General features: G+C 61.0%; 1 protein-coding gene across 1 annotated transcript in view; it reads right to left on the bottom strand.

The window, feature by feature from the left end:
• The window catches only part of Ttyh2 (tweety family member 2), a 36,894-nt gene that overhangs the window by 7,275 nt on the left and 5,573 nt on the right, over positions 1–24,046 (bottom strand). Inside the window, exons 2-12 of the mRNA XM_046463447.1 lie at positions 23,031–23,203; positions 17,451–17,562; positions 11,518–11,738; positions 8,581–8,676; positions 8,135–8,207; positions 4,247–4,316; positions 3,920–3,975; positions 3,164–3,256; positions 2,872–2,964; positions 907–1,049; positions 215–400 (exon numbers count right to left, since the gene is read on the bottom strand). Coding sequence (XP_046319403.1) covers positions 215–400; positions 907–1,049; positions 2,872–2,964; positions 3,164–3,256; positions 3,920–3,975; positions 4,247–4,316; positions 8,135–8,207; positions 8,581–8,676; positions 11,518–11,738; positions 17,451–17,562; positions 23,031–23,203 — 1,316 coding nt within the window. The remainder of the gene's footprint in view (positions 1–214; positions 401–906; positions 1,050–2,871; positions 2,965–3,163; positions 3,257–3,919; positions 3,976–4,246; positions 4,317–8,134; positions 8,208–8,580; positions 8,677–11,517; positions 11,739–17,450; positions 17,563–23,030; positions 23,204–24,046) is intronic.

The raw sequence follows: 24,046 nt of genomic DNA, 5'->3' as shown, positions 1-24,046 counted from the left end.
GGCAGCATGGCCCCTGGGACCTGCCAAGGGGCCGCGGCTGGACATTTGTCAGGGCTCCCCCAGGGCACACAGGCAGCTAGATGCTTGCCACCGGGTGTTCCGTGGCTGCAGCTGGAGGACCACAGCTGGCCTTTGATGACCTCCCTCCCCCACACGCCCCCGCAGACCCAGCTGCCCTCCAGGGATGGGAAGGGCTGGGCCCGAGCCTGCCTACATGTACTCAGAGACGGGCGCGTTGGAGACGGCCTGGGCGGGGGGCTGCAGGCTGCTCTGGCTGCCCAGGCCGCTGCTGTAGCTGCAGAAGCTGTGCAGCTGCCCCCTGGGCGGGTTGTGGGCCGCGATGCGCCGTGCTTGGGGGTTAAAGGGGTCGTCGTCATCGATGTCGTTGTAGTCTCTGTCCCTAGAACAACACGTGGAATTCAGCCAGCGGGGCTGAGGGAGGCCGGAGGCCTGTTCTGCTCTTTCCACCCAGGACGCTCCCCCACTCCTATCCCCGGGCAGATGAGTCTCCTGCAGATTCCTCAAAAGCCTGATCCTCGGCCCCGCCTCACGCAGATCACTCCGCCGCTCCCAACTCCGGGTCCTCCTCCCCCAGGCAGCCCACCATGCTGAGGCAGGTCCTCCCCGACAGTGACAGAATGCATCTCCCTGCACACCCACGTCTCAGCACCCCACTTTGCAGAGTCCTGCTGAAGAAGAGGGGAAACAAGGGGTGCCAGGCTGCCCTGGGCCCGTGAGCCTTCTTTTGGGGACTGTCTGGACTCTTGGGAAGGGCCCTACAGGAAGCCCGTCGCTGTGCTGGGGTTCGTGGTGGCCCTCGACGGCCTTGCTGGTCAGGTGATCAGCTCTCCTCTGCTCCCCCAGGGGCCCCCGGTCAGCAGGAAGCCCCGTTTTCTGGCAGCCCACCTGGAGGAGAGGTGCTTCCAGGCCCGTGGTCCCGCACAGATGAGGGTGGAGAAGGTCAGGGTGCCCAGGAGGGAGAAGAGGCCGAGGTACAGCAAGCCCTCGATGCCATCATAGCAGATGCCGGTGAGGGCGTCCAGGTAGTCCTGGGGAGGGGCAGGTGGGCAAGAGGTTGGAGGGGGAACGAGCCAGCAGGACCTGCAGCCCACGCCCTTCTTTGGAAGCCCTTTCCCAGCCTGGACTCTGGGCTTCTGGCTGCTCCCATCCCAAGCATCTCTTACTGTCATTAAAGGTTCCCTGGTTTGGAGCTGGCACAAGGCAGCTTCCTGGGTTCACCCTGCAAGCGTCTCCTGGGCACCTACCGCCTGCCGGGCACCAGAGAGCTGGCTCTGAACCACACAGGGGGTTGTGGGGAGGCACAACAGGGGCCAGGAGGGCAGGAGGAGCGCGTCTTAGGAGACAAGGCCAAGGCACAGGCTGGCCAGCGGGAGAGGAGGCAAGTGGAGGTCACCGGAGGGTCTGGGGGTGGATGGAGCCAACGGACTCATTTTCTAAAGGACCTCTGGCTGCTAGTGTGGAAGGTCTGGGTGGTAAGGGGCCAGAGGAAGCTGAGGGGTGCTCTGCCTTCCTGGGGAACAGGTAGGTCATGCCTGTCACCCAGGGGACCAGGACTGCCTGCACTGTGGGGAAGCTGTGAAGACGGAAGTGGGCAGATCCAGGGTTCGCCTGAGCGTGTCCTCGCTGGGACTTGCTGAGGTGCTGGATGTCAGGGGAGGGAGAGCGGGCACAGGGTGGCTCCCATGCTCTTAGCTCCAAAGTCACACAGCCAGGGTCCCAAAGCCAAATCCCTGACTTGCCAGCTCGGTATCTTCAAGAAGCTACTTCAGCACGTGTCATCCCTCTGTCACCCGAGGCCAGATGGCAAGCTCCTCTCAGGCACCACCCTCCCCCTCCCTTCCACACCCAGGCACAGTCTGGTTTCCATATCTAGAACGTGTCCTGGGGAAGTAACTGTGGAAGACCCTTGTGAGGATAAATGACATATGGCTACACAGTGCACAGAACAGGGCTGAGTACTTAATCAATGGCAGCTGTGACAGTTATTCTGATTACTGCCTCTAAATCCACAGAAGAGGATCACACGCATTGGCTCAATGCTTGGGGGTGGGGGTGGGGGTGGGGGGCACTGGCATATTTCCATTGTGTTCCCAGCAATTATTATTTTTTTGTTTTTGTTTTCGATTTGGGGTTGAACCCAGGAGTGCTTCACCACTGTGCTGATCCCCGTCCTTTTTATTGTTAGATGGGATCTCGATAAGTTGCTGAGGCTGGCCTTGAACGTGCTATCCTCTTGCCCCAGCCTCTGGAGTGGCTGGGATGACACGGGGGTGCCACAGTGCCCGGCTACCCCCTCCACCGACATTCCAACTTCTTAGAAAGATGACGCTGGTCACGAGATTAGGACATGCACTTGCAACCCAGGAAGATGGGTTCCCAGACAGCCGGGAGTCATCTGGGATAAGGGAGAACTGTCTTCTTCAGTGGCCTGGGCCCCAGAGTTCTAAGCTGGGCGACCCTCCTACTCCTGTCCCCACCACCTTTCTTTTGAGTATAGACAGGAGCCCCTTGGAAAAGTGAGAAATGAGGGTAAGGTACGGGCCGGCCCTGCGTGTTCTGCCTCCAGGAGAGCAGCGTGGCTTCTGCGGAGTCTGGGGTTTTAAGGATTTGGGGTCCCTTTGTTCTTGGCCCAGTCCCTCACACCCCTGAGACCCCACCCCTAGTAACCCCCACTGAGCCACCCTGTCTCAGCCACTGGACAGAACAAAGGAGTCGCACCTCTTCCCCTCCCACGGCCTAGCTGAGGGGGCCCAGGGAATCTCTCTCCTGGGCCTCCACGGGCTTCTCTGGGAGACCTGGTTGGGGGGAGCGGCCCGTACCCTCCATGTACCCCCGAGGTCACCCGAGCACCTTGTGCAACCCTCGGCAATCCAACATGGCGGTCAGCTGGTGAAGGCTGGTCTCTGACATGTTCAGCAGGAGCTGGATCCCGAGGAGATCTTTCTGGAGCAGGCGGGGGAAAGAGGCAGGCAAGGGCGTGGGCTCACAGACCCAAACACAAGGGCCCCGAGCTGCTGCGGGAGGCAGAGCGGGGCACACTCAGAGCTGGCCTGGGGCTCGGGGGGGAGTGTGGCCGGGAAGGGCGGTGGGGCCACCCGGCTCCCCTCTTCCAGCACGGATGCTGCGGGCGGCGCGGCCTTACCTCCGCCGTGGGGAAGAGGGGCACGGCAAACTGCAGCAGCCCCACCACCTGGATCTGCATGGTGGTCAGCGAGCGCTGGAAGGTGGTCAACGCCTGGGCGGAGAGAGCACAGCCCCCATGAGGCTCCATTTCCCAGAAGCCTCCACAGCCCCTGTAGCCCCCCACCGCCCACTAGACCCTCCTGCCAAGGCACAGGTTTCCAGGTGGGCCGTGTCTGCTGGAAGGGGCTGCTTACACTCAAAATGCAGGGGCTAGGGATAAGAGGTGGGACCGGGTAGGCTGTAGAATGTTGGGGACCCTGGTCCATTTGGGGGTGGCAGTTCCCCAGGGTTCCCACTCCCAGCCATCTGGTCAGCTGTTCCCTGTGGTCATTACTACAGGCCCTCTGGCTTGCAGGAGTCCCCCCCACCCCATTCCTCTGGCCTCTTGAGACCTACACAGACCTACTTCCTGCTTCTCAGATGCGGTCCTCAGACCAGCGCATGGGCCTAGCCTGGGAGCGTAGGAGGAATTCTAACCCTGACCAGCACCTGCGGGGTAACAGCACCCCAGAGGAGGGGAATGTATGAGCAACACAGATCTGAACACACAGACCAAGAGCACAGCCCCCTCAGGCAGCTACACAAGGACCAGAGTGAGGCCCGGCCCAGCCTCCCAGCCTCCCAGCCTCCCAGTCAGTGGTGGGGCTTGGGTTCTAGAGGGAGGGAGGGGAAGCAGGGGCTGTGGTAGGGTGAGGGTGTGTCTGGGTGGCTGTACCTGCTGGAAGGGGCTGCTTACACTCTGACCGCAGTATAGGTAGTAGCGCGTCACCTCTGCAAGGCAATGACACTGGTGTCAGGCAGCTCACAAAGGACCAACCCCTCCACCACCCTCAGTGGGTGAGCTGGGCCTCCCTCCCCACCCATGCTCCCAGTTTCTAGAAAAAGACCCTGAGGTCCAAGTGGACCTGAAGATTGGGGCAGGAGAGGTTGAATGGTGACAGGGCTGAAAGAGGTTCAGCAAGGTACTTAGTGGCCAGCCACATGGGCCTGGCCTGAGTGTCCAGAGAAGCCCCAACAGCAGAGGTCTAGGAGCGCACATTACCTGTGCTGATGTGGCCCTGCGTGTTGTTCAGGATGAAGGTGTCAGGAGCCACACAGAAGTCACTGGTGCCCTGGGTCAGGGAGAGATGGAAGGGAGTGGAGGAAGGCCAGTCACTCTGACCCTCCGGCCATTCCCAGGGAGAGCATAACAGTGGGAGCAGGTTCCGGGGTTCCAGTCCCTGCCCCACCCTTCCCTGGCCGTTTCCTGGACGGGTTACTCATTCCTCCTGTGCCGTGGCTGCATCGTCTGTCACCTGGGAACGGTAACTGCACCTTACGAGTGTGTACGAGGGGTTCTGGAAAGTGACCTGGCACAGGACTGCTCATGCCTCTTCTGGAGCAGACGCTCAGGGGGTCAGGTGCCCCTGGGCCGGGGGCAGCTGCAGGGCGTGGGGGAGTTCCCTGCACCCCGGCCTCATGTGCTCATCTCAGTCTACCTTTATTACTGTCATCAAGGCCTACAAGCTCCGGTCGTCATTCTGTGAAGGCTCCCTAAGGAGTGAGGTGACAGATAAATCCATCCTAGAGCCTTCAGGGACAGGTCCTCACTGATGAGACAGGGGACAGGAAGGACATGGGGCTGGGAGTCAGGACAAGCTGGGGACCTGGTCCTGCAGCACGGCCCAGCTAGGTGGCCACAGACCTGTGTGGCTGTGTGGCACAGGCACAGGCCCTAGGAGAGGTGGCGGCACGGATGCCATCCTCTGAGCCAAGCCCCTCAGATCCAGCCGGGGTGCCGTGGGCTTTGGGGGAAGGGAGCCCCCACTTTCAGAGCAGCCAGGGTAAGTTCCAGTCCTGTAGCACCCTCTGAGGCACCAACCCCTGGCCTGGTGCATGCTCCCTGAGCAGGGACACCTCTGCAGACAGCCCGCAGTGCCAGGCACCCCGTTGTTCTTTGGGGGCCACTGCCTTGAGGTGCCACACTGCAGGATCCTCACTCGCTGAGTCAGAGGTGGCGAGTACCTACTAGGTACCAGCAGAACCGGCACCGGAAGCTGTACTGGGAGGCCTACAGGTCGGGGGATCCGGGGATCCCAGGGGAGGGAGGGACAGGAGGGCCCCAGCTGAGCTCCAGCAGGGACGTGGCTCCTTCCCTCTGGGCCAGGGCTGCTCTTGTGTTTGGATAGGAGATGTCCCCCCAGCTCCTGTGCTAACTCAGGACTATTCAGGGGTGAGATGAGTGGATTCTGAGAGCCGTGACCTAATTGGTCAATTGAGCCAGTTGATGATGTGAAAGGACTTCTGTCCTGGGGGGCAGGCAGCTGGGCGTGGCTGGAGGTGGGTGGCTGGGGCGTGCCTTTGGGGGTTATAGGCTGTCCCCAGGTTCCTCCCCCTCTTTCCCTGCTTTCTGGCCACCTCCAAGGAAGCAGCTTTCCTCTGCTCCGATGCTCAGCCTCACCCTGAGCCAGAGATGGGGCTGGTCAGCCTCAGACGGAGACCTCCAAAGCCCCCAGCCCAGATCACCTTGCTCTCCCGAGTTGCTTCCGCCAGGCATTTTGGTCACAGTGATGAAAAGCTGACACACCTGGGCTTTAGACCCTTGGCTACTCCAGTCCCGCTCCGGTGGGCCAGCTTAGCCAGGATGGTGTGCCGAGTGTGGCTGTGAGGAGCCTCATCTCCTATCACGGCAGTGCCTACGTGTGTGTGCACGTGTGTGAGCGTGTATGCGTGCACAGGTGTGTGTGCTCGTGTGGGAGTGTGTACAGCACTCCCACAGTGGGGAAGGAGGAGGAGGAAGGGCAGGGGAGAGGGAGGGGCGCCTGGCACAGATGGGGTGGCGGGAGGAGCTGCCCAGACCTGGGAACACTGACCAAGAACCCCCTGGATTCACCCCTCATCTTTGCCTCCCCCGCCCTCTCAGCTGGGTACTGGAACCCTCTCCGTGTTATTCCCGGGGAAACCGAGGCACGCAGAGACTTTCCTGAGGTTCCACTGCTGGAAGGGGTGAAGGGGGACGTGGCACAGGCTGGGGGGCTCCAGCGGCCACACGCCTCTGACTACAGAGCCCCGCCACACTGCTCTGTGGCCCACCCCTTCCTTCTTCTGGGGGTTTCCTCTCCTCTGTCTGAACGGCCCTGCACCTCCTAACGCCCTCTGGTCAGGAGGGTCGGGGGGTGAGGTTGGGTCACAGGCCTGGAGGCTCAGCTCAGCCCCAGCGCCCACTACCCTCCTCTCTTGGCATCTGAGGGCATCGTTTCTTGTCTTCTCCTTTTTTCTCTTTGGTACCAGGGACTGAACCCAGGGGTGCTCAACCACTGAGCCACATCCCAGCCCTTTTCAGTTTTCATTTTCAGACAGGGTCCTGCTAAGTTGCCGAGGCTGGCTTTGAGCTTGTGATCCTCCTGCCTCAGCCTCCCAAGCTGCTGGGGGTGCAGGCCTGCGCCACTGTGCCCAGCCGAGAGCGTCGTTCTGGCCCAGCTTCTCAGGGGCCTGTGGAGGGCCTGTCCTACGGAGGGCCTTTCTGGGGAAGGTGGGGGAAGGGTGGCAGTATCAGTCCTCTGGCCCAGAGACTCTCAAAACGGGCCTCAGAGAACAGGGTGGCAGCAGAGGCCACACAAAGCTCAGCACAATGACCCCTTGACAGCCAGCGGCCCCTGCTCCTCCTTGCTCCTCTTCCTATTAAGATGCGGCAGCGTCCCCGGCCATCAAAGGCCCTTTCAGCAGGGCCTCAGCCCCCCTCCCCCTCCCCCCTGGCACCAGGGCCTGACTGATGGAATTAGGGAGATGGCAGTGCTCCCAGTCCCTGGCATTCCAGGGCACCCGGCTGTGAGCTGAAATCAATCCCTGTGGGTCCCCTGCCCAGGGAGCTGGGTGAGAGAAGCCCCCTGGGAGGGGGCCGGCTCCTAAGGGGCAGCTGGTGGTGGCAAGCTGGAAGTCCCCGGTGCTTCCAGAGGCAGACGCAGCCCTGGATGGGGGGCCGGACCCGGGAGGCCTGCCCGGGAGGCCTCCCTGTGCTTGCTCTCGAGACTCTGCCAGGCAGCTGTGCCGGTCACTCTGGCCCGGGGGCTCCCTCGGCTCTGTTTACAGCCCTCTCGGCTCCAGAGCCAAGGGGAGCTTTGAGACAACACTGGCCTTTTCTGCCCCGGTCCTGGGGATGTGGCCATGGCACAGAGGAGGGGGAGACAGGAGGTGCCCACTTCCTTTGCACAAGATGCAGAGTCAAGTGGCACCAGGGGCCATTGATTGGGTGGGCCTCGTGGAGGCCACGTGCCCACGGCCAGAGCTACTGGGCAGTCCCTGAGACTCTGAACCTGGTGTGAGCATGGGCTGGGGGCGTCCATCACAACCCAGGGCAGGACGCCAAGGTCTCAGGGCCTTCATCTGAGGCCCTTGACTCAGGGAGGGGTCCCGTGAAATCCTCTGGTACATGCCACCCCTTCAGCATCTGTGTTCACACAGGCACACACACATACCCTTGCATGCACACACACACACACACACACACAGGAGCGTGCATACAACTGTCAGGTCCATTAAAGTCCTGATGTACCTTCATAAGAGCCCCTGCTTTTAATGACATTTTGAGGGACCAGGAAATATCCAGGTTTTCGAGCCACAGCCCCACATTCCCCAGGCCCAGGGAAGCGGGCCCCTCCAGCCTGAGCTAGAGACCCCCGACCCGGTTAGCTCTCCACCCCCAGACAGAAGTGACCGGTCAGCATGAGCCTCACAAGCATTGGCGTCCGTCCTGTCCTGGCTTTGTCCCTAAGTGCCCACCCTTCCCTCCTGTTTCCTCCCTGGAAGGAGAGGGGCTGGTTAAAGACACCAAGTCCTCTAGTCCTGAGATTCTGGGATGCTAGGTGAGGGGCCAGGGCGGGAAGCTGGCCCGGCCTGGGGGTTCTCAACAGGACCCAGCACCAGACAGACGACCCCCCACTGCCCCACTCACCACTGCGGCGGCCGAGTCGGCGGCCAGGGAGGCCCAACTGAGGAGCAGCGCCAGCACCCCGCAGCACAGCGTCCTAGAGAGAGGCAGGGGCATGGGTCCCGCAGGGTGGCAGGCGGGGTCCCCTGTGACAGCGTGCACCCTATTTCCAGCACCCTTCTTTCTAGCTGCTACCCCACGCAGCCACAGCCCTGCGAGTGCTGGACAGCGTTATGGGGCCCAAGGCCTAGAGCAGAGGTCCTGGGCTAAGGGACCCAGCAGAGAGACAGCAGTTAGGAGGGGACACTGTGCCCCACAATCAGACCCACAAGGGAGGGGACACAAGGGAGCCCCTGCGGGCTATCCCCACCCCCTACCCCCCCGGCCAGGCCCAGCCAGGCCCTGGCCTCTCTCTGCTAGCGGCACCTGGCCCAGCTCTTTGTCCCAGGCCCATGGACAGGGCTACTCACGAGGCCAGGAGACACTTGGAGCGCTTGGCCAGTCCCAGGCAGGCGATGAAGCAGATGACCAGGTCCAGGATGAAGAGCAGGAGGTAGGAGAGCCACCTGGGAGGAGAAAGAGGGACGGTCAGGCCAGCGAGGCAGAACCCACCCTGGAGTCCCTGTTGCTGGACCCTTCCTTGAGACAAGCTTCCTGGAGCCTGTAGGGGCTGGAGGCTCTTGAGGGGCCCTGGCTGCACCCTGATCCCACCTCCCTGCCCTGGCCTCACTCCCCGGCCGTGTCTCATCCAGCACGTGCCCTAGAACTTGAGCACCGTGGGGACGCTCTACAGCGGTTCTGCCCAGTCCACCTGCCACTGCCCGCAGGTGGCCACTAAGAACCCGAGACGTGGCCTGTGCAGGCGAGGAAATGAATTTTTAGCTTTACCTAACAGTTAAACTGTCCACGTGGCTCCTGGTCATCACACAGGCCAGCACAGCTCTGAAGAGTCTCTGGAGCCCACCTGCAGGCCTCTCCTGTTTCCCTTTGTTTCTCGGACCCTCTGACAGCAGCAGGCCAAGCCTGATATCACAGCCTCTGACCTAAGGAGGCCCCTGAGTGCCCACTACTTCTTCTTTTTCCTTTATTTGTTTAAGTGTTGGTGACTGACCCCAGGGCCCTGTGCATGCTGGGCAAACACTGCACCACACACTTTATTTTTGACACAAGGTCTCACTAAGTTGTCGAGGCTGGTCTTGACTTGCTAGCCTCCTGCCTCAGCCTCCCAAGTTGCTGGAATTACAGAAATGTGCAGCCTCACCTAGCAATACCCACTTCTTCAATGAATGCTCAATCTAGCCCCCCATCCTGACCCCCAGGTCTCCCATCTTGCCCCCATCTGTGTGGGATCCACGATGTAGGCTGTTCAGGTTCATTTCAACCCACGTTTGTGACATGCACTGAGCTTGGCACCAGGGATGTCCACACAAGAAGGCTTGTTCTTGACCACTGGGGAACGAGGCACCCACGCACCTCCAGGCCTCCCAGCCCTGGGTTCCTCGGGCCTTTCTACCCCTCAGGCTGAGCTAATGGGGAAAGACTGTCACATACCCCTGGGAGACAGTGACAAGTCACTTTGCCCTTTGAACCTGCTTCCATATCTGTGAGGGAGTCAGAACCCTTATCTCACAGGGCGAGGGCCGAGGCCTGCTAGATGCAGAGGGGCACAGCGAAGGCAGCAGGGACAGAGGTAGGGGATGGGAGAGGTCCTCACGGAGGGAAGCCCTTGGTCATTACTTGTCTTGATGCAAAGGCCGATTGAATTCATTGACCCCTCCCTCCTGCCTCTCCAACAGCGTAAGAGAGGGGGAGGGAGCACCTGGAGTGTTGCTCAGGGACCCAGGCAGGGCTGGCAGGGAGGGAGAGAGGCTCCGTGGCAGAAGGAGCACACTGCAGACCCTGGGAGCCAAGAGAAGGGAGGTTAAGTGTCCAGAGCTGGGGCCCGGTCCAAGTCCGTGATTCCCACACGGGGCAGGGGGCAGCACACAGCAGGCCTTGGGTTCCCAGAATTGGATATGTGACTTTGGGGGAGGGCAGAGTGCACCCCCCCACTTGCTGGGGGTGACGAAGGAACTGGTTTCCTTAGCCTCAGAGCTGGGAGGAACCTTGGAACCCCTGGCCCTAGGATCCCATCCTAGACTGGGGACTCCAAGGCGCCAGCCAGTTCCAGATGCTGCGCAGGACGCCACACTCTCCTTCTCCGTGGGGCACAGCCGGCCACGGGCCCCTTGCAAACTGTGGGTTCCACGCTCCCAAACCAGGCTCTCTCCTGGAAGCTGCTTGGGTGACCCCGACCTCCCGTCAGACCCTTGCCAGACCTCATGTTGTCCCAGAAGCATTTATTTTGCCGGGTGGCCACACGGAGAAGCCACCAGGAAGGCAAATGTGAGAGGCCCCTGCTGCCGAGCTCCCTGAACAGGCCTGTGAGCCACAGTGGCTCTGCGGGGGCCGTGACAAGACGCCACAGTCCATTTCCTCAAGTCACAGCCTCATCATGAATGAAGGGCGGGGGTTGGAAATGGGGCACAGAAGGGACCTGCACTTCGGTTGTCACTTTGCCCCTATTTCAAACAAATTCATCTCAACAGTAAGCTCCTTTCAATATGTAAATTGACGGGCTCGGCTATGAAGGGTCCCCAAGTCCTTGGGCTCAGGTGCTCCTTAGGGCCAGGGGAGGTCTCAGACCACCTTCAGAGTTGGCAGTTTCTCTCTGTCCTGGGGGGCGGGGGGAGTCATTTTGCCCATCAGCATCTGTCTGGTGGGGAGCTGGACCAAGGTAGGAGCTGGACAGGCTGGGGGCCGAGGGCCGGGAGCACCATCTGCGGCAGGGACTTCATAGCCCCCTTCCTCCTCCTCATGGGAAGGGGAGCCCCGGGGGAGTCTCTGGAGCATTCTCTCTGGATTCAGCCCAGCAGTGACCTCCTGGGGTGGGGCTTTAGGGCAAATCCAGAAAACCAGAGTGCACTGTGCAAGTTGGTGAAAAGGCTTTGCCTTCATCAATGGCCTCACAGGAGCCAGCACACTGGGGGGGTGGGTGGGGGGACTCAAAGGCTGACATTCGCTCTCCACGACTCATATCCGCTCCACCCTTGGGCCTCCTCTGTGTGGGCACCAGGCCCCGGGAGCACCAGGACACACACTCTGCGAGTCAAGGTTGCCATTTGGCCGGGGGGTCACCCTACGAGCCGGACTGCTGCTTCCTTCCTGGACTCTTGCTACAGAAACGCTCCCTAGACCCCTGCCCCCCGCCCCCTCCCAAGGGAGGGGGGCCAGCCACAGTCTCTGACCTGTGTCCGGGGACTTCACCTGGGATGGGGAGTCAGGAGAGACGTAAACGGACCCCCAAAGCTGGAGGATGGAGGGCGGGTCTGCATACCTCCCGGGGCGGGGGCCTCCCAGCGCCTCACCTGTAGTACTCCACGTAGCCGGTCTGGTCCGACAGCTCGGTCAGCTGTGTGGTGACCTCCCTCCACACGGGCAGTCCTGAGAGCTGGACGACGATGCTGCCTGCCATCTGCTGCATGAACTTCAGGGTCTGGATGTAGTCACCCCGGGCAGCAAAGAGCTCGTGGAGCCGGGCCAGGTGCTGCTCCAGGTCCACCTGCAGCTTCTGGGCATTTTCGGACACCTAGGGAGAGGCGGGGCTCAGAGCTGGCCCTTGGGTGGGTGGGCAGGAGGAGGTCTCTGCCAGCACAGCAGACGGCTACCAGGGCTTAAAAAGGGACACATTCCGCGGAGCCAGCCCTGAGGAATCCATGAGGCTGCTCCCCGGGAGGAGGGACCAGACACAGAGGCCCCGTCACCACGGATATAGTGGGAGCCTACAAAGTCCCCCAGTGGCCCAGGTGCCAGGCTTGGTTCCTGGTTTGGCGATCCTGCGGGGTGGGGGTGGAAACTCTTGGTGGGAGGTCTTGGGGTCACTGGACGCATGTCCTTAAAGAGGACAGCAGGACCACGGTCTCTTTCTCCTTTTTGCTTCCCAGCCAGGAGGGGAGCGGCTGGGTCCCACCATGTGCTTCCCAACACGCTACCTCGTCACAGGCACAAAACCAAAGCAGGTCAGGCAGGGGCTGAAACCTCCCAAACCGAGCCCCCAGCCCCTGTCTCTTTATGAGCTGATCATCTCAGGTGTCTTGTGTATGCAAAGGTGCTTTCAAGCAGCCAGGCCCAGGGCCACGTGACAGTAAGCTGGCTAACACACCACCCCGCTCCTCAGACCAGGCGGCAGGCCCTGCTCTGACCCTACCAGGGCCTGGACTCCAAGATCCAGCGCCTTCGTCCAGGTGGACCTTCCCTAATCTGAAAGTCCGAAACTTCTTAAAGGTCGAGCAGCCGAGTCTGTGCTCATATTCCAAAATATGGAGGGAAAAAAAAACCAACCCGAGTCCCAAACACTTCTGGTCCTAAACACTGTGGATGAGGGATATTCCATCTGTGTCAAGAAGATGCCAAAGGAGAAACAATGATCCATTTTTCTTCCTTGAAGACTCTCTTAAAACACTTGGGATTATGAATTCTCTTTTACAGAAACAGAAAGTTTAAACTGAAGCACTTTATGTTGCCACCTTGACCTTCTCCCCACAGTAGGATTCTAACTGCCCTGCAAGAGGGGGGCTCTGTTGTGGAGCAAGCTCGGCTCCCAGCAAAGGCAGAACAATGGGACTTTGAAAGGACAAAGACAGACGCAGTCCTCCTCTGAAGAGCTGGACAGGAGGCGGCAGGAGGAAATCAGCGCCTTCTCTGGGTGTTTATTCCTTCCTGGACAGACGTCCTGCCAGGTGTGTGGACAGGCTCCAGCCCTAGACAGAGGTGGGGGGTGCTGGAACTGTGGCTCTCAAAGTGTGGTCCCTGGCCAGTAAGGGCCCTAAGGGCTTGCAGATGAGTGGACCCCAAGGAAGCATCTATCTGTGCAGAGGTAGACATGGGAGGAGATGGCGGTGACTGTTCTCGCTTGACTGTCCTTCAAATAAGGGGCACAGCTGGGCTTGTATGCAAAGGTGCTTTCAAGCAGCCCAGGCCCAGGGCCACAGCCTGGTGGCTTTGAGTGCGTGCCTGTGGCGCCTGCTCTGGGCCATGTGTCAGTCAGCAGCTGGGGCTGGAAGGGCTTTGTTGTTCTGAACAGCCCCAGAAGCACAGTCTCGGGCAGCGGTGGGCAGCGGGCAGCGGGCAGCTGTGCTAATCCTCAACCTGCAGCCCGCGGCTCCCAGAGGCCTGGGAGATAAAAACGAGGCTGAGGAGGGGCAGAAGCTTCCCCAGGGAAAGTGTGGCCACGAACGTCCACGTTACTGGCCTTGTGGCTTTTTACATCTGCCCCACACTGTGACTTCCGGGTTCCAGAAGAGAATGGCCCTCTTTGTTTCATTTTGTTCTATTTTCTCAATGTCAGTGGCCTGTTCGTTAGTTTTCTGGCTTGTGCCTGATTCTAGGAGCTGGTGAAAGGACTAGGGGACACCAAGATAGAAATGGGCACTGGAGAGACCCTGCAGCTTGCAGCTTCACCCAGGAGGAAACCCCAAACCCTATCAAAGCAAGTTCAGTATCCGAGCACCAACCTGCTGAGCTTCCGTCCAATTTCACAAGACAAAGGGACAGAGGCTTTGGACCACGGATACAAATGACACTATCTATCATTAAACGGTAAATTATGAGCAAACCCAGTCCTATGCATTATATAAAACTTGAGAGCAAAGGGCTATTGTTAAAAATTATCTGTAAACTCTCCCCCAAGTCCACTTTTTTTATACTTATTTTTTAGTTTTAGGTGGATACGATATCTTTATTTTTATGTGATGCTGAGGATGGAACCCAGGGCCTCACACGTGCGAGGCGAGCTCTGCCACTGAGCCTCAGCCCCAGCCCCCACGTCCACTTTTTTCCTTCTTCCCAGCCCTGCATTTCTAACTCCTCTACCTCTTAAACCCCTCTTTGAAAATAAAACACGCAAGGCAGCGAACAGCTGTCAGGCCTGTCCTTCCTCTTGATGTTTTCCCCGTAGGAAACAAAACAAAATTAAAAATAAAATTAAAATCACAGCCCTGACCTACTTACGGGTCTGCCCTTCCTCCCACTGAGCCCAGTTCCTGCACCCCCTTCCCAGGGAAGCAGAGGTGAGTCGCCTCAGAGCTCCGTCTCTGAGAGCCAGAGGGGCAGCTCACCCCCCTGCTAGGCAGGCTGGGGACCAGCGACAAGTGGTGGAAACTGTGTGTCACAGGCCGGGACAGTGGTTCTCAAAGTGTGGTCCCTGGCCAGCAGCATCACCGGGGAGCTCGTTACCAGTGCAAAGCCTCAGCCTGCCTCGGGCTCACAGAACCGGAAATGCAGGGCTGGGCTCCAGCCTAATAAGCCCTCCTTGGGACTCTGATGCAAGCTCAAGTTTGAGAACCTCTCGGAGGGAAAAGCTCCTCAACTTGGCAAGGTTACCTGGGGGTGGTCGGCCAGGGGTAGAGGAGGCTGAAGGGGTCGATCTCAGATCATGAAGACCAGAGGCAGGAGAGAGCAGGGCCAAGAGGAGCCTGGGAAGACCTTGCTGGGAAGGGACCCGCTTTCAGCCTCCAGAACATCCACCTCCCAGCGTGTCCCCTAAGGGCTGCCCACTGTCTGCCTCAGGGTCATTTGAGGAAGCCACACTGGCCACCGGAACAGGGCACAGAAACCTTCTGCAGTGGTGCACTCCTGTAAGCCCAGCAACTCAGGAGGCCGAGGCAGGGGGATTGCAAATTTGAAGCCAGCCCCGACAACTTAGCAAGACCCTGTCTCAAAATAAAAATAAAAAAAAATAAGAAGGACTGGGGATGGAACTCAGGGGTAATGCGCCCCAGGGCTCCATCCCCAGGACAAAATGAACCGACCAGCGCGAGCACAAGTCAGCGAGGGCACAGGCTGAGGGGCCAGCTTCACTCTAGAGCCCATTAGGGGTGAGGGCCTGGGCCTGGGCCCTGGGGGAGGTCTGGGAATCCATTCCCCCCACCAGGTGGCCGGATGCAGGGACTGGGTCCACGTCCTTTGGCCCACCCAGCATTCCGACCCTTTCTGAGCCCCCCATCAGGGCATGCAGCTGGCCTGGGCCCCTGCTAAGCCTGCCCGAGCCCTGAGGTGCCCCAAGCCCCGCCCCTTGCCACTTCCCGGCCGTGGAAGGACAGGGTGGGGTTCCAGCAGAGGACCTCCTGGGCTGTTGGGGGGCAGTCCCACGAGGCCTCTTGATGACCTGATGGCCTGAGTTGGGCTCCAGCAAGGCCCAGGCCCAAGTTGCCCAACCTGCCCACCAGCTCCCCACCCTGACGCTGCCACCCACAGCCTCCCCCACCCCCTTTCTACTCCAGGGTGATGACGGCCATTATTATAATGACCCTCCTTATCTTAGCGATCCTGTTGGAGGGCACTTCCTGGTTTACCAAACACTCTCACCAACTTTAATCACCTGACATCACTTTTATCTGATTCCTGGGTTCCAAGATCTTCGGCCTCCCCCAGGCCCCGGGTGGTCTGGGACCCCACCAGAGGAGCAGGGGAAGCCAGTCAGAAGCAGAGCCCGGCTGGCTGGACCATCTCGAGGCCCAGGCACGTGTCCCCAGTCTTCAGGAACGGTGGGGAGGGCAAGAGGCGGGACTTGAGGGCCCAGGGGATTTGAGAATGGGACCTGCAGCCAAGGCCCAGACCTGGCCACGCAGGACTCAGGCCCCGGGTCACGCCCAGATACCCCCGAGCGTCCCCTTCCCTCCTGGAGGACTCCCTCTTCCTCTCAGGGAGGTTCAGCCGGTGAAGGTCAAGGCCACGGGGCTTTCCTGGGCCAGGGCTCTCATTTCCAGGCTGGGTTCCTTTTCCAGGGGTGCTGGCACTGAGGGGTGGGGAAGGGGACAGAGCAGGATGCCACGGAAGGGAAGCTGGCCAGAGGGCAGCCACCATGAGACCTCCTTCCCACCAGGCCTTTCGGTGCTGACCAGGCGGCACGCCGTCCCAAGCAGCTGACCCTCAGCTCCTCCACCCCAGCCGCAGCCCAGCACCCAGACACAAGGGTATCAGCTGTCTCCCAGAAACCAGTCCAGGGGACACCAGGGGAGGACGGGGAGCCTGGGAAGGGTCCTCCTGGAGGCCAGAGGCTGCCCCCCGCCTGTCATGGGCATGAGCAGTGGCTGCTGTCTCTTTAAGGTGAGCTGGCCCCGGGATGGTTGGGATTACAGCCTTAGGGGAGCTTAGGGAGCAGGCGGAGGGCTAACGAGGTCAGCCCTCTTCCCCGGATGCTGGGCCGTCACCGATTCTCCAGTCAGCGCTGGGCTTTGTGGTTGAGGCTGCTTGACACGGATGGGCACTTTGTGGCTGTCACCCCTTTGCTGGGGACCTGACCCAGACAGGATCAGGAACGGGCAGATGCCCGCGGACTGGTTTCCCTGAAGGCTTCCCTCTGCCTTCCTACCAGCGCCTGGTTCTTGGCCAGCACCGGGGGCTGCCCCAGGACGGGCCGAAAACCAGCAGAGAAGACCCGGCACGCACAGGGAAAGGGACAGGCACACGGGGTCAAGGTGGAAGTGGAGGACCGCGATCCCTCGCCCTCAGTGTCTGGGGCTCAGCAGAGAAGCCCTTCCCTTCCCCTGAAATCCAGCTTCTCTGGCCAGCCCAGCCAAGTCCTGCAGACCGGGAGCCCCTGGCCAGGGTCACAGGGGAAGCCAGATCCCTGAGGACGTGCTACAGGGTTTTAGGTGGAATCTCCCTGGCTCCCTCCCTGGGGTACTGGGGATGGAACCCTGGGCCTCACACCTGCAGAGAGGTGCTCTGCCCCTGAACTATACCCCAGCCCTTCTTTTTTTTTGATACCAGGGATTGAACCCAGGGGCATTCAGCCACTGAACCACATCCCCAGCCCTTTTAATTTTTTATTTTGAGACAGGGTCTTGACAGGTTGCCTAGGGCCTCACTGAGTTGCTGAGGCTGGCTTTGAACCCGCGATCCTCCTGCCTCAGCCTCCTGAGCCACTGGGATTACAGGCCCTTCTTTGTGTCTAGGTTTTCCCCTTGACATCTCCTGGACCCCACAGGACACTGTGTGCAGCCCTTAAAGAGAACATTAAAAACGCAGGGGGCTGACTTTCCAAGTCCAAGGGGGAAAGGTGACCAGCAAATGGGAAAGTGTCCAGCTCCTGAAAATGAGTGGGATCTGACCCCCAGCCGCCTCGAAGTCCCCCTGGTCTGGGAAACAGTTGCCCATTCGCCGCAGTCAAGGCCCAGAGGTGAGGCCTGCCCTGGGGCCTTGCCCAGGCCCACCGTGTGCTGCGGGCTGCCCAGCACGTCTGTCCTGGCCACACTGACCCATCGGTGTCCGTGCGGGGACCACTGCCCGCGGGCCTTACCAGTTCGTCGATCCCAGAGAAGGTGTGGTTGGCGTTTTCCAAGGAGTAGATGAGCTGGTGCGCCCCATCGTGGGTCTCGCTGTTCCCATAGAATCCAGCGCCCACCGCAGCACTGCCAAAGAGACCCAAGGTTAGTGGTGACACCCAGACGGAAGGTTAGAGGTGACACCAGAGGGGACGTCTGGATCCACCTTAAACCAAACCAAACCAAACCAACACGAGTTTTAGAGCACTTTTAGGTTCATGGCCAAGCGGAACGGCAAGCAGCGTGCCACCGTCCTGTCCCTCTGTGTGGCCGCCTCGGACACAGACATCGGAAACCAACCTGCGCATTCCTACGGCTGCGGAGCAGCGGGTGCAGCAGGGCCACCAGAGCCCACAGGGAAGGGGACTAACTCGGGGTCTTGCCACTTCTGCAGGTTTGGACAAAAGTCAGCGACGCGTATCTACCAGACGCGTATCTGCCGTCACTGTGTCCTGCAGGCGAGTTCCAGGGCCCTAACGCCCCTGAGCCCTGCTGTTCAATCCGCTGTCCCCTCCCCTATCTCATTGCCGTCTTCACGGCTGAGCCTTTTCCAGAGTATCACACAGTGGGAATCCCATGGTACCCAGCCTTTGCAGATCGGCTTCTCGTCCTCAGTAAGGGCCCTGGGAGGCTCCTCCGTGTCCTCTGCGACCCGAGCTGAGTAATATTCCACCACCCAGACCAATCCCACCCCTATCTGCTCAGCTACTGCGGGGCGTCTGGGCTGGGCACGGAACTGAGGACCACGGAATTGACGACCCCGGGGTGAGGAGCTCTTTCCTGGGGGCTGGAGTGTGGGACGATGTCTGGGGGTGAAGGTTAAGGGTCCCCCCAAGCCACAGAGCAGGACTCAGCTGGCTCCATATAGCACATTCTGTTTGACCCTGGGAGGTGGGAGACCAGGGGCCAGCTGGGGACTCTACTGCAGCGGGGCTGGGCTGGGCGTGGGCACCCGCACCTTCACACCTCCCCAGGGGACTCTGCACAGCTGGCCTTGTGGTCCCGGGAGAGCACATGCCCAGGGCTGAGCCCCGGCCCTCCCGACACCTTCAGGAATCAGGGCGCCCTCGCATCCTCGACCCTGTCCTCTGACGTCCCTGCAGATCAGTTCCAGCTTGTGAACCTGGTTTCCTTGGTTCCCGCCCCTGGGGTCCTGGCTTGCTCTCAGGGTGGCCCAGGAGGTGCCTCCAATCTTCCCACACTGCCCTGACCTCCGTGCGGCCTCCTGCCGTCTCCCGCTCCTCAGGTCAGGCACGTATCCTTCCTGGGTAGGTCTGCAGGCCCTGGTCCCTGTCACCACTGTCCCCTCGGTGCCACCGTCTACCTGGTCAGTGTCACTCTGGAACATGGAGCTGCCCGCCCAGCTCCAGGCTCGGGGGCTAATGCTCTGGGCTCCCTCCCCCACTGACCTTGAGGTCTAGCGCAGAGCCTGCGTCTCTTGGCAGAGCTGCCATTAAGCCCCGTCCCTCCTCCCTCCAAAGTGCTGTGTGGATTTTTATTGAGTCTTAACCAAAAGCAGAACCTGAATCCCTCTGTGAAATCTCATCTGGCTGGTGTTGGCCCAGGGTTCCGGCCTGAGCACACCATTTCAGATCTGACTCTGCATCGATCACGTTCGATCTGGTCCACGCCTCCCGGGGTTGTAGTGAGACTGACCAGCGGCTTCCCGCGTCCAGCCAGAACACTCATTTGTGGGGAGAGGCCAGAGGCCCACAGGCCTACCCAGGAGGGAACCCCCTGGGGGACCTCCTTCCAGGACACCGTCACCCCTGGTTCACGGCTTTTCAGGATGTGGCCATGGCACAGGTACGGACCCACCTGGAAGGCTTTCAAGGTGCGGACAAGCAGCCCCCACTGATCTGTTGGCCTAGGGACCCCACGTTTTAGGAGGAGGGTCCTGCGCGTTTCACCTCTCCTCTCCCCCTCCCTCTCTCCCTCTGTCGGGATCTCTCTCCCTCCGTCTCTCACACACACAGTCCGTGGTCCACAGTGTAAATCCCAGCGTGTAACAAGGCGCGAGTCCACTTGCACCTGGTGCCCTCCATTTTCTCCTCAGTGTCAAGGAACTGAACTATGCAGACGTTAAATGCGTGGCCCTGCGACACCGTCTTCCACTGGTGACTTGCTCTTGGTTTTGTGGGCTGGGGGTTTGGGCTCTCTAAGGCGGCCTCCACCCCAGCCCCAAAGTGAGCAAGGTGCTGAAGAACCGCTCCTTCTCTGGGGACGGTCCTCTCCTCCAGTCTCAGCCACAGCCTGGTGTTTTCTGAGGACCCTGAGCCGATGCTCGTCCCCGCTCCTGTTTGGGCATGGCGGCACCCGGCGGTCTGCCCTTCTCCTAGTCTGTGGCTTTGTCACCGGTGGCCCAGGCCTGGCTGGCAGCTGCCTTGTGGACAGGGGAGCCCTGGCGTTTTGGGCTCCTGGGGATGGAAGCCGGCTCACCCAGGTGGGCCTCAAACCATCCTCCCTGACCCCCACCTCGCCTCCCCAGCCTGCCCTAAGGAGGGTCTCTGGGTCCCTCCTGGTGTCACAGGTCCTGCCTGGGCTGTGGGAAGCCATCTGCTGGACAGAAGAGACAGAATAAAGGGTTTGCCGGCCCTGCCTCCCCGGGGGTGCCACGCCACCCTCCTTCCCAGATCCCAAGTCCCCGCCCTGCAGAGCAGGCCACGCCCCTCCCTGCGCCTTCCAGGACCCTGGCACGTGCTCCTCTAGGGACAGTATCCCTCTCCCTGGGTCCACCCCTCTCCCTGGGTCCCGGGGGGGGGGGGGGGGGGGGGCTGAGTTGGGTGTGTCCCCTGACACTCCTGCTCCCTCGGCGCCCCTCCCCTGCTGGCCGCTCCCTCCAGCGAAGGTGACTGATGACCCCCACGCCACGACCCAAGGGCACCTTCCAACCCCAGCCCCTCCGGATACGTGTGGCCAGCGGCCTCTGCCCGTGGCCTTCTCCCTGCCTGGCCACGCCTTCCTGTCTCCTTGGCCAGCTGCTCTCTGCCCCCAGGCCGTCCCCAGAGCGTCCTCCTTCTCCAGGCCTGGCCCCGGTCCTCTTCCAATCTCTGCCAGGCTCCTTGTCCCCATGTGCCAGGCCACAGCATGGGCCTCCCTGGTGACCCTCGAGTCTCCCTCCTACACTGTGCCCCCACCCTGCCCCCTGGACGCTTCACAGGTTCCTGGGCAGCGAGCCCCTCCCTCCTCTGGGACCAGGTGCTTGCGCCAGAGCCCGGGCCACCGCCAGCAGCTCCTTCCAGCTCACCTCCCACCCACCCACCAAAGGGCTCCCCTCTCCCCGTGCCCCAGGCGGCCCATCGGCCACGCTGCCCACCACCGCCTGCACCCACACTTCTTCACACTCAAGCCCCTCTGTTCTAAATGCTCCAGGGGGTCTGGCTGCTGCTTAAACCCGGCTGATGGGGTCACCCTATGTCTCTGTGAACCCCACTCTTCTAAAAATAAAAGACACAAATCCCTAAGGCAGCCTGCAAGCTGCTGCGTGGCTCGGGTCCTGTCTGGCCTGGGGTCTTGTCCCATCACCACACTGCGCCCCCCCCCCCATGGCTGCTTCCTGCTCACCCCTCAGCGGCACCCTCAGGCCTCACCGGCTCTCTGCTCCAGCCACAGCGGCCACTCTCAGCCCTCTGCGCCCCGGCCACAGGGCCTTGGCACGTGTCCCACTCCCTTCTGCTTGGAAGTATCTGCTCCTCCTGCCCCACCCTTGCCTAGTTAGTGCCTCCTCACCCTGCCTCGGTGCCCACGTTACCCGGGGCCACCTAACTCCGGAGGCCACCCAGCTCCTTTCCTTCAGAGGGCTCTCTCTAGTTGTCATGATTCACATCAGACAAGTGCATGCCTCTGTCTCCCCTAAATAGACCCAGAGCCACAGGATCAGAAGGCAGATCTGTGCCTGGTTTTTGTGTCCCAGGTCCCCTCCTGCCTGGGACGAATGTGAAGACGGCTGTGAACGAATCCCGCCACAGACTCGCCTTCTGCTTTGGGTTTTCCTTCAACCACAGGCAATTACTGCTTATGGGACGTGGCCATCCCGGGAGCCACCTGGACTGTTCTAAAGTACACGGTCCCCTACTGCAGACTTTCCACCTGCTGACCCGAAGACCTACCCACACGGCCCCTTGGTCACCTCCAGTGCGGTGTTCGACAGCTCGGCGGCGCTGACTGTGAAACAGGCTTTGTGTCCGGGGACTCTGCCCTCGAGGGGCGAATGCGCGTGTCCGAGCCTGGTCCAGGTGGGCGGGGGGGGAGCCAGGCTGTGGGCAGGGTAGGTGTGTGCCATGCGTCTTCAGTGACGATGGTCTTCCATGTTACAATGGGTTTACAGACATGCCCCGTCAGAACTCTGGGAGTGCCTGTGCTCTGCAGGACAGGTTTGTTTATTTATTTACTTATTTAAGTCTGAGTTCCTGGGACCGAGGATCCTGTGTAGAGAGCACGGCTGGTGTCCTGCCCCCGGGGTCCCAGCTCCCTGGTCACCCCTGCCCGCACTCAGCAGGAGGATCTGACATTCCAGTCACCTCTCAGGAGCTCTCCCTCTTGGCCGGGGTGGGGGGAGGGTGATACCAAGTCTTTGAACTCCCAACCTGGGCTGGAACACTTCAAGTTTCATTTAAGCTGGGAACCGCGGTGCACACCTGTAATCCCAGCAACTTGGGAGGCTGAGGCAGGAGGATCACAAGTTCAAGGCCAGCCTCAGCAACTTAGCGAGGCCCTAAACAACTTAACCAGACCCCGTCTCCAGATAAAAAATAAGAAGGCTTGGGGGTGTCTCAGAGGCGAAGTGCCCCTGGGTTAAACTCCCAGTACAAAAAGAAAAAAAAAAAAACTGATACTTAAGCCCCAGCTGCCGGGTCCTTTCCACATGCTCCTGCCCCGGGGCTACCTCTTTGGGCTCTGGGATAAGAACGTGTTCCAACTCAACCTGGACGTTGGAACCCAGGTGTCCCTGCTCCCAGGCGCCAGCCCTGCCGTGGAGGCGTGAAGGACCCCATCCCAGAGGGTCCCCACCCCCCACAAGCACCTGGGGCTGGGGACACTAGGCTTTTGGAAAAGCCACTATAGATACAAAAACAAGAAGAACCCACTCCTCCCGGAACGCCACTGTGTGGACGCTGCCCGGGTGGCCCAGAGCGCTCCCCCTCCCCCAGGGCCCAAGGCACTAAAAGCTATCGATCCTGGGGCTGGAGCCAGACTCTCCTGACCTCAGAGCCAGCGGCAGGTGGGAGGGGACGGGGTGCAGAGAGCAGAGGCCCCCCTCTGGGAGTGTCACCTGGTCGACTCAGGGGGCAGGAGAACTGGGGCCCCGTCGCCACCCTGGGCATCCGATGCCCAATGCTTGGCCAGAAAAGGGACGGTGTTCATTTAGGGACAAGCTTCCTCAGGTAGCAGGAGCTTGGTCAGGGGAAGGTGGCCGGACAGCTGAGGGTCACTCAGGCTTGCAGGTGGGGGAGGAAGGGGGTGCCCCGGCCTCGAGTCAGCTGTGGGTAAAGCCCAGGTGGCCGGGGCCCAGGCAGATGGAGCGGCGCACCCCGGCGGGGCAAGGGGCCACTCACCAGCACACGAGGCCGGCCACCACTGCTGTCCAGGTGACGCAGCAGGAGCTGCGCTGTTTGGTCTGCACCACGGGGTCCGGCCGGCAGCAGCAGGCGCACACCAGGTAGGCCGCCAGGAAGGCGAGGTTCAGGCCCAGGCAGATGGCGGCCAGCAGCCCGAGGAACAGCAGCGACTGGAAGGGGAGGGAAGGGTCAGCTGTGCCCTGGCCCTCGCCCTGAATGCCCAGAGGGGAGCAGGGGTGCAGCTGTGCGTCTGTCCCCCACCCTGCTCTCTGCTTGGAGCCCCTCCTCTGTAGGCAGAGAGCCCGGCACTAGGCCCACGTGGAGGCCAGGGAGAAGAAGCTGGGGGTCTCAGTGGGCCTGCGAGGGAGTGGAGCCCAGGTGCCTGGTGTGGGCCGCGAGCCGGCCGCCTAGGGAGGCAGACCAGGGCAGGGTGTCCTGCGGACCAAAGCTCCCACAGGCCTCTGGGAGGGGACAGCTTGGGCAGGATGCCTTGGGGACCAAGTGGGACCTGAGGCGGGGCCTGGAAGGGACGCTGGCACATCTGCTGCCTGCAAAGGGCCCATTGTGCCGGCCACGCTCCACGCAGAGCCCAGTGCGCCCATTCCAGGTGCTGCCCATCCAGAGCCACGAGGAGACGGCTCGGTGCTGGGCGTGGGGACAGGACACCCTCCCCGCCCTGTGGTGCCCCTTTCACTGAGCCCCACAGGGGACAGCTGATCCAGGGGCCAGCAGAAGCAGCAAGAGCGGTCAGGGTCCCTTCCCAGGCCACCTAGCGCCTCAGGGTCCTGCAGAGGGAGCCTGTCTGTCAGGATGCCCGGGAGCCCCCCGCCACGTCCTCCAATCTCTTGATTCAGCCAGATGGACACCAGATGGCCCCAGGATTGGTGGCCGCCATCCAGCGCTGGACCTGGCTCTAAGTCCACTCCTGAGCTGACAGCCTCTCCCGCTTCCCAGGTGCCCCCGGGCACTGTCCCCGTCCAGATTCCCTGGGGTCCAGCGTGCCCGTCAGGGAG

Source organism: Marmota monax, unplaced genomic scaffold (genome assembly GCF_021218885.2).
Source record: "Marmota monax isolate L192 unplaced genomic scaffold, Marmota_monax_Labrador192_F-V1.1 WCK01_AAM20220418_F8-fsc00208, whole genome shotgun sequence".
Lineage (NCBI taxonomy): Eukaryota > Metazoa > Chordata > Mammalia > Rodentia > Sciuridae > Marmota > Marmota monax.
The sequence above is the reverse complement of the archived record's forward strand: the minus strand, read 5'-3'. Positions and strand labels throughout refer to the sequence as shown.